General features: G+C 37.9%; 1 protein-coding gene across 1 annotated transcript in view; it reads left to right on the forward strand.

The window, feature by feature from the left end:
• The window catches only part of PTPRJ (protein tyrosine phosphatase receptor type J), a 98,967-nt gene that overhangs the window by 42,054 nt on the left and 41,373 nt on the right, over positions 1-15,540 (forward strand). The window contains exons 2-3 of the mRNA XM_088146038.1: positions 14,263-14,281; positions 14,974-15,183. Of these exons, the coding sequence (XP_088002164.1) occupies positions 14,263-14,281; positions 14,974-15,183 (229 nt within the window). The remainder of the gene's footprint in view (positions 1-14,262; positions 14,282-14,973; positions 15,184-15,540) is intronic.

Here is a 15,540-nt window from a genome sequence, read left to right on the forward strand (position 1 = left end):
TTCATCACCCTTGTTTCTAAATCATTCTCTGTAAATCATACATTTTGTCTAATGTCCCCGAATTTTCTCAAACACCAACTGCTGGGGACTTAGCCACTATGGGACATAGAATGCTAGTTTAATTGAACCATTGGCCTGATTGTGCAAGGCCATTCCAATATCCTTTTGAAATTTGTCATTCTTTGAATGGCAAGCTAAATTGTATTGTGTATCCTTCTCTGTTTTACCAAGCTAACAGGTTATATAGGAGCTTACTATGAAACAAGAATCAATTTTCTGAAATACTTCCAAAATATACATGTTATAATAGGATTTTCCTCTCTTGGTAGTATCTGCATTAATTCTGTTTCCCCTGAAACAATGATAAAGTGTATTGATCTGACTTATATTAGACCTTGTCTAGTAAGTAATGTTTCCCTTTCAGAAGTGATTAGGATCCCCTACCCTATTAATTAAAAGAGGGGGGATATGGCCTCTTCTGCTATGACTTCTAAGTTCTCCCTGTAGGATGTTGGTGGTACTTAATGCCTTGAATCATAAATTAAGGTTTCACCAAATCCTGCTTTACAATTAAAAAAAAAGCTGACTGCCTGCAGTGGCTAGGCTTATCCTATTGAAAGAGTTTTAACTATGATAATATAGATTCTTATCTGTTTCTGAGGCTTGCTTATCTTACATTAGCCTTCCACAATCTCATGTCCTCCAGATAGTCTGGAACATAGTGCCTGTTATTCTCAGCCAGCGTGGCTATAATGGCTGGGATGATGGTCCAACACATCTGGAATACATGAGGTTGAAGAAAAGGGTAGTCTAAAACAATGAGGGACAATAAAATTTCACAAAAATGTGAATAGTCAGGACAGTGGGGAGGATGTATATCAGCCATTGTGGGCCAATAAGAATTTGGATAGTTTTGTCTAGAAAATGCAGTTTGATATGGGAAAGAAGAGTTGTTCTTGGTGGAGAAGAATTGGGTCATAATCATCCTTCTTCTGTTTGGCTGTCTCACATCACCTGTCAGTGTCACTTGGTTGCTCTTTAAGGAGAAGCTTGACAAAAAAATGATTAAAAACATTTTTGTTATTGCATAAGCTAGATAAATAATACGGTAGATCTAAAAATAAGTTAGGAACCTAAATACAGGTAGTCCTTGGGTTACAATGGCAATTGGGACTGGGATTGCCATCACTAAGTGATGCTGCAGTAAAGTGTGATGTCACGTGACTGCATCGCTTAGAGACAGCAATCCCAGGCACTCCTGGTTGCTGTCATCACCCCAGGACTGCACAGGTTGTTAAGCAGGAAGAGACAGGAGTCCCAGGTAAGGAGCGTGGGGTGCCGTGGGAAGGTGGGGAGGTCCAGCACAGGCCACACAAGTTGAGGGAGGGCTGGCGGAGGCTGCACATGAGTGGGGGGTGCTGCAGGAGGCAGAAGAGGTGGGAGCAACTTACTGGAATGACACGCGACCTTCCCTGTCAGCTTTGCCATTGACTTTGTTTGTAGAAGCCAGCAGGGAAGACTGCAAATGGCAATCCTGTGACTGTCCTGTCTCAGGCCAGGCACACACAAACACACAAGACATACTTGCAAACTTTTACTTATAACAAACTGCAAATGAAAAATTATGTGCAGGCACATGCAAAAGCAATCAAGTTCTCACAACTTCAACAAACTTGCCTAAATAAAGAGTTCAAAGTCCAAGGAGCAGGCACAAGAATGGTCAGGCAAATCCAGGGGTTCAAAGCATTAGCAAGGTAGTCAGCCGGTCCAGATTCTGAGTCAAAAGGCAAGGCACAAAGAGTCTGAGTTAGCGAACGGCTGTTTCCAACACCAGTCTCGAGCTCATAGCTCTTCTTAAATAAGAGCAGCCCTGGTGGGGCTCATTTAGGAGGGTGAGGCTGCTTTCTTGCAAGTAACTTCGCTGACTTTCTCTCCTCTCCTCTTTTTTCCTGCTCTCCGAGCTCTTGCATTGGCAATTCTGGGTTCTCATCCTCCATGAGCAGCGGCAGCTGTCCCAGCTGATCGCTAGCCAGCCCCACCCCTTCTGCCTCCTCAGGCGACTGTTCATCCAGTGACTCCAGAGCTGACTGCTCATCCTCCAAGGCCACTTCAGGAGCTGACTGCTCTTATTCATCTTTGGACTCTGAATCCAAGCTCCCCATGACAGTGACCACAGCTCCCTACGACATCATAATTGCAAGCCAGGCACCCGAGCACTCAGATTGTGATCACATAACTGCAGGGGTGCTGCGATGGCTGGAAATTTGAGGACTAGTCATACGACCATTTTTTCAGTGCTGCTGTAACTTTGAACAAATGGACGTAAGCTGAGGACTACCTGTATACCTATTATCAAAGCAGCCTTACAGATCAGTTTTTCTTCACAAGACCTAATAGTGACTGAGAACAGTTAGAGTGGTCTTTTCACAACTTGGCACTCTCCTGATATGATGTACTACAATCCATTTTTTTTATTATTAATAAGAATAAGATGTGTACATCACCCAACTTCTAGCAACCATGGCACTGTTGGCTGGGGATGTTGAAATTTCTGATCCAGCATATTTGGAATATACTGGTTTTGGGAAAGGATAAATTAGAATGTTATCTAAACTTTGTAACCCCAAAAGGATTGTCATGTGTTTGTTGCATAGATATTTGATGGTTTTTAATAAAGTATATGCTTCCAGAAAAAATTCAGGACAAGGCAGACCTTAAAAACTTTATTTGTCTTATCTTTTAGGGCAGAAAACACAACAGTGAAACAAAATGAAAAGCAGTAGGAAACTTATCCCACAGTGAAAATTCTACATTTCTTTCTGTTTTAATGTTCTTTACCAGTTGTTAAAGAACAAAGTACAGTGGTGCTTAAAAGTTTGTGAATCCTTTTGAATTTTCAATATTTCTGCATAAACATGATGTAAAACGTGATCTCCACATGAGTCCTAAAACTAGATAAGAGAATCCAATTAAACAAATGAGACAAAGACATTATACTTGTTCATTGATGTATTGAGAAAAATGATCCAAAGCTACATATTTGGGTGTGGCAAATGTATGTGAACCTTTGCTTTCAGTAACTGGTGTGCTCCCCTTGAGCGGCAATAAGTGCAACTAAACATTTCCCATAACTGTTGATCAGTCCTGCACATCGGCTTGGAGGAATTTTAGCCCATTCCTCCTTACAGAACAACTTCAACTCAGGGATGTTGGTGTGGGCTTCCTTGCATGAGCTGCCTGCTTCAGGTCCTTCCGTAACATTTCTATAGGATTAAAGTCAGGACTTTGATTTGGCCATTCCAAAATATTGGCTTTCTTCTGCTTTAACCATTCTTTGGTTGTATGACTTGTGTGTTTTGGATTGTTGTCTTGCTGTATGACCCACTTTCTCTTGAGCTTCAGTTCATAGACATATACCCTGACATTTTCCTGAAAAATTTGCTGGTACAATTCAGAATTCAGAATTCCATCAGTGATGACAAGCTGTCCTGGTCCAGAGGCAGCAAAGCAGGTCTGAACCATGATACTGCCACCATCATGTTTCACAGATAGGATAAGGCAGGAGCTTATCCTTATGCTGGAATGCAATGTTTGCCTTTTGCCAAACATAACGCTTTTCTTTCAAGCCAAAAAGTTCTATTTTGGTTTCATCCATCCATAGAACATGCTTCCAATAGCCTTCTGGCTTATCCACATGGTCTTTCACAAACTGTAGATGGGCTGCAATGTTCTTTTTGGAGAGTAGTGGCTTTCTCCTTGCAACCCTGCTATGTACACCATTGTTGTTCAGTGTTCTGATTGTGGTCTCATGAACCCTGATATTCCCAATGCAAGAGAGACCTTTCGTTCCTCCCTGGGGTTCTTTGAGACCTCCCAGAGAATTACCGTACAAGGCTTGCTCTTGGTGTGATCTTGGTTGGTTGACCACTCCTGGGGAGGATCACAGTGGTGTTGAATTGCTTCCATTTGTACACAGTCTGCCTGACAGTGGACTCTGGAAATAGTTTTGTGGCCTTTTCCAGCCTGGTGAGCATCAACAGCTGTTTTTTGGAGGTCCTCAGAAATCCCCTTTGTTTGAGCCATGATACACATCCACATACTTGTGTTGTGAAAATTAGACTTTGACAGTGAAGACCCAGAATGCTGTTCTTTAAATAAAGCAGGACCTTCTACACTCACATCTGATGATCATGCCATTGATTGAAACACCTGATTCTAATTCCCCCCTCAAATGAACTGACAATCCTAGAGGTTCACATACTTTCACCACACACAAGTAGCTTTGGATCATTTTTCTCAATAAATAAATGAACAAATACAGACAGTCCTCTACTTATGAACTTTCAAGTTATGAACTTTCACTGATACGAACAAAGCCACAGCGCTGAACGAAGGGACTTACAACTGGTCCTCAAAGTGCTGGCCGTTCCAGCGCCCCCATGGTCACATGAACAAAATTTGGACCCACTTGGGCCCATCCACATTTATGACCACCTTTTGGCTGCCCCCACTGCCTGGCTCTGCCTGCCACAGCACCTGCCATACCGCACACCACTACTGTACTGGCCGGGGCCTTGTTTTGGGTGCCTTCTTTTGTGCTGGCATAGCTGGGGCACTTCTCGTGTACCAGACAGGGCCTCTGCACCTCGTCTAGGGCCTCCATTGTGAAAGAAGCCCAACGTGTAAAAGAAGGGCCCAACTGCATCGGCATGAAAGAAGGATCCTTCTAGCCAGGGCCGCCTTTTGCAAATGGAGGCCCTGGACGGGGTGCAAATGGAGGCCCTGGGCAAGGCATGAGAAAAGCCCCAGCTGCACTGGTGCGAAAGGCCCTGGCCATTACAGTAGTGTGTGGTGTGGCGGGCACAGTGGCAGCGGTCAGGCCCAGGTGGTGGAGGCAACTAGCAGCAGCAGCAGGTAGGCAGGCAGGCAGCCAAAAGGGCAGAGATGGGGGGAGATATGCGGGTGGGGGGAGTTCAAGAGGAGGCAGAGGAGGCTATCTCTTACCTTAATGAGGGTTGGGGCTGGGAGGGACCAAGCCAGGAATGGCTTGGATTGGTCCTTGCCTAATGACTGGTGGGATCTGATTAACAACAGCAATGGGGACTGCCGTGATTGCCATCACTATGCGATCTGGTCACATGACATTATGTTTTACAACTGCATCGCTTAGTGACAGAAATTCCGATCCCAATTACTGTTGTTAACCGAGGACTACCTGTATTGTCTCTTAGTTGTCTTTTGGGTAAAACTCCACATTGGTCTTCATGTATAAGATCCTTCATAACAGCTTTCATTCTTTCTGCTGTAAATATTTTATAATCATTGTTTAATAATGATATTGGATGGTAAATTTTTAGTAGCGTTGGATCTTGACCTTCTTTGTGTATTAAAGCAATATTTGCTGCTTTCCAAGATTCTGGAATCATTCCTTTTTGTAAAACAGAGTTCATTGCTGTTTGTAAGGGCAGTGTCAGTTCATCTTCAAAATATTTGTAGTGCAATGCAAGTAATCCATCAGGGCCTGGGGTTTTCCCTGATTTACTATTTTTTACTGCATCCATTATTTCTCTTACTGTTATAGGTCCATTCAACATCTGTTTTTGCTGTTCAGTTAATTTAGGTTAGGCAACTTTGACTTCTCTAGATATTAATATATTTTCTCCTTTTGAATCTCCTCGCCTTTGTATAATTTTGCATAATATTTTTCAAATATATTTTGAATTTCCATATTGTCTGTTGTCATCTTTTCCTTTTTGCAGTTTTAATATTTTTTCCCACTTTCTTTCCTCAGTTTATACACTATTCATTTCCCTGGTTTATTTGCTAATTCAATTTTTTTTGCTTTCTCATGTCAACATGTAAAACTCTTCATGGCCTCATGCCATAGTGACCCACACAATTCAGAGATTGTATAATGCATTAGATGTCTCTAAGTCATTTTCTGCTAAGTTCTCATGGCCAAAAGCAAGTAACATCTATGACAACTTTCCTTAGAGATACTAATTTATCTTGCCTATCTCCACACTGTACAGCTGACATATTAACAATTTGCATTTAACCTGATTTTTAAACTAGTGTTTTAAACCATATGCAGAAATAACCAGTTTAACTTTACTGCAAGAAGGAAAGCAAAGTTTAAAAATCTGAATTAAACAGTTTCCTTTATGTATGCCATACAGTCTGTGCAGATACATGCAATAAATTGTTACTACACTGCCTAGAATAGCTGACTACATTATGACTGAGTTTTCACCTCCCGCACAAATAATTTTTTAAAAGCATATATAAAATCCACATTATATATATGCAATCAATTCCATCAGCTATGGTGGCCTGTGAACCCTTTTGAATTTCCACTATGTCTGCATAAATATGACCTAAAATGTGATCTGTTCTCCACACAAGTCCTAAAACCAGATAAAGAGAATCCAACAAATTGGTCAAAAACATTATACAGACAGTCCTCTACTTACGGACAGTTTATGTTCCAAAAGGTTCATAAGTCCATTTTGTTCGTAAATCCATCCAAGTATAAAAAACATGCCTCCCAATATGCGATGGTGCTGTCAAGCGTACGTATGCGGCATGCCATAAACTAACCTTTTCCTGTCTTCTGCCTTCTGCGACCTTTTGCTGTCGTAACTTCAGTTGCTGAACAAATGGTCATAAGTAGAGGACTACCTTTAAATGTTGGAAGTGTGAAAAGGAAGAGGGGACTTTTTACCATGCATGGTGGACTTGTGAAAAAGCAAAGGAATTGTGGGTGCAAATTCATACAATGATGCAAAAGATACTACAGATTAATATTACAATGAAACCAGAATTATTTTTATTAGGCTTTATGGATGCTGAACTAGAAAAGAAATCCGGAAAACTAATATTGTATGTAGGAACTGCAGCAAGATTATTATATGCACAAAGATGGAAGAATAATGAGATACCCACGGTAGAGGATTGGATTATAAAATTGACGGAGTTTGCAGAAATGGCAGAGCTGACCAGTTTGGGCAAGGAAAAAATGATTAAAAATTTTTTAAAAGACCGGAAGCCTTATATGGACTTTTTGCTGAAAGAAGAAAAGACAAACTGATGATTTATGGATTTGGGGATTACAAAGGGTGAAAGAGGGAGGGGAAAGAGTAAGATGGCAATTACTCAATAGCAAGAAGGGCAGAAGTCAAAATCTATTTTCTTCTTTTTTTTCACTTCTTTTTTCTAACCCTTATCTTTTTTCTTTATCTTATTTTTCCTTTTCCCTTTTTTTACTTTTATGGTATTGTAAAATTCTAATAAAATATTTTTTTAAAAAATAGAATGCATATGGATTATGTTTTAGATGCCAGCTGTGCATATAATTGAGGAAACTGAGTTGAGCTCTGCATACATCAACATTAAAGTAGATGTGGAAGAAGCTAAAAACTCAATGATGTGAACACTTGAGAGAGTTGCAACATGTAGCAATATAGTTCTGTTTTATATAAACTTGTCAGTGAAATGTAAAGCCTCTCTTGCTTGATTATAGTGATGTTCTAAGCACCTGACCTATAGCTATGCTAATCTGCTTCAAATGTAAAAGTTGGCCAAATGATAAGAAAAGTCCAAGAGTATCTGAGGTGTTTAGATTTATTAGCAGATTCCTTGGCTTGTTTTTGGTACTCTGATTTATACATGTTTCTTGTGTAAACTCTTAATCTTCATAGTTATTCTAGGGGCTGAGTTGAATAAAGTCTTCATGCTGAATGCAGATATCTCAAATTATGAAAACTGTTTACTGTAGTAGATAAGTAAAATGATACTAAATATGATACACAGTTGTGCAGGTTTAGCTGCTCTTCCATGGACATTTCTGCTCTGGCCACTGGAAAGAAGAAATACCACATGCATACACACACTCTTATAGTATATAAACACTTTTCAGAAATTCAGTAACCGGGTTTACATATGGTAAGCTATGGTTTGTTTAATCAGTTTTACCCATGGTTTGTTGAATAACATACTAAACCAAAATTAAATCACAGTAAGGCTTATTTAAATCTGTGAATCTAAGCCCTAGGTTTCCAGAATTCCCATTGAAATAGATTGATTGTGGATGTTTATGAAGTTGTACCTGATTTCATCTGAAACTACTGCTGAATCCTGATGGGTGTTCTTTATATATAATAGTGACCTATAATGTAACTGTATAGAAAATGGTGCCCCAATTATCTGATAGTAGAAAACAGAGTAATACATTGAGGGATAGGCTAGATTACATGATTCACTAAAACACAAAGGGTCAAATTGTATGGAAGAAGTTATCAAACCGGTATCCTTAATTAAATGTTCTTCCTCTTTTGCTTAGTGAAATGGTTGGAATGAAGTTGTACTTACATCCAGAATGGGAAAATGGGATCTTCACTTGTTTAGCTATTTAACAGTGAAGAATATGGCCTTGGTCAAACAAGTAATCCTAGATTCTCTTTATTCCAAACGCAATGCTTTGTAAATCAGTTGCCCAGAGGAAAAAATGGTGAGATTAAGAGAAATTTAGGCATTGCAAAAATTCCTGATGAGGAGTAGAATTTGTATGTAAGTAGATAATAGCTTAATATTAGGACAGACTTAATAGTTTTTGAAACTGTTAAATAAGTAAAGTCTCCCTCAAGTTGAGCTCAGCTGCTAGTGACTAAATAGACACATCCATGTTGTTGTTCATGCTGGCTGCAATACAGAAATAGTTCTTGCTTTTCCTGGATGATTTTTTGACTTCCCAGTCTAGTTTTCAACTTGGGGATTTCCTGGTGTTCTCTCATCAAACAAGATCCAGTGCTGCTTAGATTTTCAAGTTCAGCCAAGGTCAACTAGATGTAACATCACAGTTTCCTTGAACCTCTGCTTTTTTCTGAAAAATCAAATTTTCCTTCAGTGGAAATTTTTGAGATGTTTCATAGATTTTTTCCCTGCATATTCTACACTAAGAATACTAAAATTATGGTTCCTGAATTTTGGTCGCTAAGAGCAATTTTTATTACACTCCAATTATGATTTGTATTCCCTAACATATATGAAACTACTGACCCTTTTCTTTTGTGCTGTTCCTCCAACTCCTAGATTCTGGTAGACCTACTAACAGAAATCTTGCTTTACATGATTTGCATCAAGCCAGACTCACTGATTTGAGGGAGGTAACTGGCATATGAGGACTACTTACTTGTCTACTGCTTGTTAAGAAACTTCATATGTTTATCTGTCTGATAGGGTGGTCACTTTACTATGGGACAATTGGCACATGTTTTTGTTTTGTAAAATGTGAAGTTGGGCATACCATATGGATAGGCAGCCGGTAATCCAGGTAGCATCCTTCATTGTCAGAAGGATTAAAGACTCTTCAGTGAGTTTGTGCCTTGCCACATTACACTTTATTCTGTATGTCTCTGGGCAATTGAAGGGGAACTTCCAACCTAATATAGATCATCATATATTGATGATTTTTTGCAAAGCTGTTGGAGGACTTCCTCTGCTTTTCTTGCTACTTTAACATTTTACGCTGTCTTTTCCTCTCTCCTGTTCCTCCTTCAAATTCTCCTTCAATGCTTTTGCTGGTTTTTCTTTTTAACTCTATAGGCATATAGTTACATCTTTATATGTCAACATTTATAGCTTGAATTTCCATATATTCTAAATTTTTTAGAAATATTTTAGAGCTATGTTATCTTCACCACATAGGCTTTGTTTTCTTTCTAAGGGAATTAGCTTTCTTTTTCTCGTATCTATAAATACTAGTTTAAAAACATGTATGGAGGCTGATGTTCCTCCTTTTAAGATCTGGGAGCTAATGGATTTTTGTTGCTGACAGAAAATTGTTTATATGATACCTGAACAGAGACTTTAAAAAAGATTGATTGAAGTAAGAACTGGTTCACAAAGTGAGCTAAATCCTGTTCCATGTCAAATATTTCAGTACATAAGGCAGCACTACATTTTTGAGAGAATCATGAAGCTCCTGAGATAAGCTGAAAAGGCTATATAGCTATTAAAGCATGTTTATAAAATTTATATCCCCCCCTTTTTTTTTTTAGTATTCTCAAGGTTGAAAAATAACATACCCTTGAATAAGCTGTTTTAGTTTTTTATACAGTTACAGAGCTGTAACCATCTGTAGTGCTTGATGGACACATAATGCTAGTTTTTAGGTACAGACATATGGATATGTCAAAAGAGGTGACATATTCACTCAAGTTATCCACAAGTCTAGTATCTAAGAACTAAAAAATAGGCATATGATTGACTAGCTGGAAAGATACTCCACAAAGATCTGTAACTTTGTAGATGAAAGTTGCAAAATTCTTTTAGTTTGCCAGTGAGATGGGGATCTCACTGACATGTAATTGGTGCTTTTATTTCAGGTTTTACTGGCTTTACTTCATTATTCTGAGCTTGTTATTGTGAACCTTTTTATGTAGTAAAAAGGTAATAGAGTAGTATTTAACATCAACATAATTTTTAACAATATGATCTATGATAAACTTATAAAATGTATACAAATGTCTATTTTGTTTATATATATTAACATTTAAGTGCCAAAAAGATTTAAAATAAAAAATTGGCCTATAACTTATAAATATATAAAATATAGCCTACTTAAGATGTTTAAAATTAATAACTGAAAAGTAGAATTAAATTACTTTTCAAACCAGAGCATAAATAAGCTGCTTTTAAAACATATAGAAAATTTAGATTAGCAACATATTTTGCCAAAGATTTCCAAAAAGGGTGAATTTTAACTCTCCAAATAATGATAACCACTGAATCAAATACATCTGGCTGCAATTGGTTTTGCCTCCAAAGTCAGAAGGTACTACTTTCCTATTTCATTCCAAGATATTCATGCTTATCTGGAGGTGACACCTTAGCAAAATGCTTCATTCATCTTAGGTTTTGCAGCTACTGAACAGATTTACTAGTCTCTCACTACCAAATAGTATCATCTGCATATGATGTTAGGCCTTTGCAAATTAAAACAATCTAACGTTAGCGGGATAGGTATTACTCTGTCATGCTTTAAAGATTATGTTGCTTCAATACATGCCCTGAATGTGAACTTGTGTGGCAGGGGTGTGTACCTTTGTTTATGGGAAGAAGGAAAAACAGAGTGAGAATCTAGGGGAATGAATTACAAAAAATATAAGTGGTGATTGGTTGTGTTGAAATTTAGATATATGTAAATTATTATGACCTTTCAAAAAGAAGCATTAAAACTTCCTGGTATAGATAAGTTAATTATGTAATACATTTAGAACAGATACCATAAAGTGAGTTAGTGCATATCTAATAATGCATTATGCAAACAAAAAATTAGTAAATAGAAGAGTTTTCTGGACAAAATGTTCTTAAGTTACGAATGGGAAAGATAATATATCGCCTGGGAGAGCTGATAATTTCTTTAATCACTTTGAATGCTAGGTGCCTGTAAACCAGCAATTAAAAAAAAAAAAGCTGTGGCCCTTTAGCAACACCCTTTAACTGTTAGGTAGTTCTGGATGGCCACTGTGGAAAGGAAGATGTTGGGGTCAAAGCTATTATCTAATGAAATATACACTGAGTACAAAGCTGAATACCTGGCAATACTTTGGCTACCATAATATCGCACCCCTGTTATCTCAGATCCATACCGCTTCTATTGGTTTTCCCACCTCCCACCCCCCAATTAATTTACTAGTGCAGCCTAGACAGGTTTGAAACCCTTTCCTCATTAATCCAGTCTCTGGAGGTGGGGGCTTGTAGAGTCGGCAGTCATTTTTAGAAATGATAGCAAGTACACACGGTCGCCTGAAGTGCCACCATGGGTCACCTCACCCATCCACCCCAAATCAGAAGTGCTTGTTCTGTTCACTGAAGGCTTCTGGTAGGAATAGCTGGAAAAGAACACCGTGGCTGTGTCCATACAACATGTTAAAATGAAATTCAGTGAATGTTCCTTCGTTCATGTAATGTGCTATGTACAAATAAGCCATATTATGACTTACAATAAGGGCCTAATTCACACAACATGATGAAATAAAGGCTGACCTTGCAGAACACATAGAACCACAAACTACTCAATCCAGTTTATCCTGGTCTAGCATGCTGTGCAAATCCAGAATTTGTCCCCCCTCCCCCCGTTTCTACATTGCTGTTTATATACAAAGTATTGAAAGTGTTTAATAACAACAAAAAATGGTGCTAGAGGCGTAGTTCATATCTTTTCAGATGTAGTCATCTTTAACAGAGCAAAATACTATAAAAGTCAGGTATCTTAATTTAAAAACAACAAATGGGAAGAGCTAGATACAGGTTTAAAAAATAAACATATCTACAGTTTGCACTGACTTTTTCATTTATATAGAGAAAGATTGGCTTGACTGCCTGACGTAGGCAAAACTAACCAGCTTCTTAGCCAAGCTATTAGATTATATCAGAAATTTGATGGCTGATGGGAACTAAGGAAGCATCTTCTTGTTTGTTGATACATAGGATGTGAAATTCTCTGATTTATGGTGGGTGATACAGTTTATTTTATATGCAGTATTTTATGTTCTTGTATTTGTTCCTTTAAAATGGAAAGCCAAGAATTAGAATGGTAAGATGAATGAGTAAATCAGTGGTTTCAAAATTCATGTAATGAGTATGAGGGATTTTGGAGATGGAGATAAGATTTAACTTTACAATATATGTGTAATAAATCCCAAAAGCTAAACAAAAGTTGAATAAAATGCATTACAGGAAGAGAAAGGAGGCAGTGATGAACCTCTTTTCCCTAATGAAAGAGAAAGAGAAAATTTAAAAAGTTTCTTTATTTGTTTTTAGTGTGTTTATGGTTTTATTGTGGCCTCTAGTGGTGTTCTTTCAGTATTACGGGAGATAGCTTTCAGTCCTGAGCACCTTGTGAAATATGAACTATGCTATTAATGTATTTGAATGTGAAGATGGATGGATAGATAACTCTCTTTAACAGATTACCTCACTACAGTAGGAATGAAATCAAATGGGAAAGTGAATTTTTCAGCAGGAAATACAGATTGTGGAAAAACCGATTAATTTGTGTTTTTAGACGCAATGTTTAGATAAGTTTAAGAATGATTAAGCATGTATATAAGGGACTTCTGTATTTTCAATATTCTTGCAAAATTTATAGTGTTTCTGAGTTAGAATTTATCAGAAGTAATAAAACAGCAGAAAGCTCAATTTATAGACCAGAATTTATGGTCTTATTTATTTGCTTGTTTGCTTAGAGAGCTTATAAACTCTGAGTTTCACTGTGAGGTCCTGAATGACCATTGCATTCATGGACCAAGCTGGGCTGGGAACTGTAGGTGTCACTATATATAGTTGTGACCTCTAGGTTATATATAACACCACCACCCTTTATAACTAAAGAGAAAGGGGGGGGGGCTGCCTTCATAGTTTAGACTATGCTAGGAAAAGTTTTGGGTTCAGTATAAATTGGTTTCTGGCTCTAGAATTTATGGCTGATATGTATTCCCATCACTTGATTGACAGATGAAATTTTCTTTTACAATACAGTTAGTCCTTGTTTGCCAGCCACTTGTTCAGCGACCGTTCAAAGTTACAGTGGCACTAAAAAATGAGACTTGCGACTAGTCCTTGAAGTTGCAGCTGTCCATCACAGTATCCCTGTGGTCACATGATCGCGATTTGGGCACTTGGCAACTGGCATGCATTTACAATGGTTGCAGTGTCCTATGGTCACATGATCACCGTTTGCAAACTTCACAGCTGGCTTCCAACAAGCAAAGTCAATGGGGAAGCCAGTAGGAAGTTCCAAGTTGTGGTCATGTGACATCGTGCTTAATGACCCACGTTGATTCACTTAACTGCAGCCAGAACTGATGTCTTAGGTTGGCGCGGTTACGTGATGTCGCACTTAACGACCATGCCACTTAGCAATAGAATTGCCAGTCCCTATTGTGGTCGATAAGTGAGGATTACCTGTATCAGATGGCTTTGGTTAAAACTATCCAATAATGTTCAGCCATTTGATGGAATGGAATTAAATTTTTTACATTTGCAGCTAACAACTTCATTGGATATCATTCAAGGTGGAACATTAAATTTGAATCTGAGTCAATATACTTTCTAAACTTGACTATAGTGTGATAGAATCAAACTTCTGGTTCTTAGTGTAGGTACTTTGTTATAACACTGATTCACAATTAGTATGAGTGTGTCCTGTAGCATAAAGGATTCAATGTATTCTAATGTGTATGATTTTTTGTTTTACAGATAAAAGCCATTGCTACATGTGAGTACCATTCTGTTATATGTCCCAATTTCAGCATTATGCCTAAAAGTTTTTGCAGAATCAACACTGATGACTCAGTATTTGTATAAATGCTAAACCACGTACCTCTATACGTGGTCTAGGAAAGATCATTGTATTTAACCTATAATTTGAAATACACTGCTCTTCACGATGACAAGTTTATGAATATTGAAAAGTAACATTGTATACTTCATATAGTGGTGTAGATGGTGACTGGGTTTATATAACATGCTAAGCTATGATTAAACATGTTTGTTAAAATAAACTACAATTGATTGGGTTTACACTACATGCTAGTCCCAAGCTAAATAAATCACAATTGGGAACGCAGATGCATTGCTTGTATTATTTAAACCATCGTTTTACTGTATGAAATAACGGGATATCCATGAAGATGCGGCATACCCTGTTCACCCACAGTCCTGTACCACTCTTTATGTCCTTTGCAAACACTCTAGTACATAATGCATTAACGTTCCATCCGTACTAGATGCCTCCTGATCTTAATAGCATCCTCTCTTGCATAGTTCACGATACCTGAAGCTCATATAAGTTATAGACGGTTTCCCCCACTTAATAATAAAGAAGAAAAAATAATGCTGCACTTAGTAGCAAAAGTCTGGTTACATAAAAATGGAGCTGTGGCTATCTTTTTCTCTTTTTCTGTGTAGGTGATAAAGAATGCAATTTCATAAGCAATATAACAGAAACAACAAGTATCCAGTTACCTGACAACTCTACAAAATGGAATGCAACTTTTCAAAATGGATCAAATGTGCATCTGTCTGGGAATGACTCAATTTCTGGGCCTCATCCTGGTGTTCAGTACTTAGTTTATTTCAAAAATGGTACTAAAATTTGCTGCAAATACATTTTTACAAGTAAGTGATGGGTTAGAAGTTCCATGAAAATGGCTTTCAAGATCATTCTGACAGCAGTGTCATTCTTACATTTTAAGATGAGAGAAAGTCAATTATGACGGCATGCATAGTAGGCAACCTGAGCTCACTCAAATTAACTAATTATTAGCCCATGATTAAGAGATCACAGCTTTTTTTTCCCTGGAACTAGGAATAGCCAGTGAGAAAATGAGATTTGGAATCAGTTTATCAGTATTGGGTTACTGTCAGACTTCCTTTGGCTACCTATGCTAGAAACTACAAAAATACCAAACGTATGATAAGTAGATGTATTGTAGCAAAGTTCATGAAGCCATTATGAAAGAATTCCAGGGACTA

Source organism: Python bivittatus, unplaced genomic scaffold, assembly GCF_059951505.1.
Source record: "Python bivittatus isolate LINGU-HERP-01145 unplaced genomic scaffold, Pbiv_v1 ctg000480_np1212, whole genome shotgun sequence".
Taxonomy (NCBI): Eukaryota; Metazoa; Chordata; class Lepidosauria; order Squamata; family Pythonidae; genus Python; species Python bivittatus.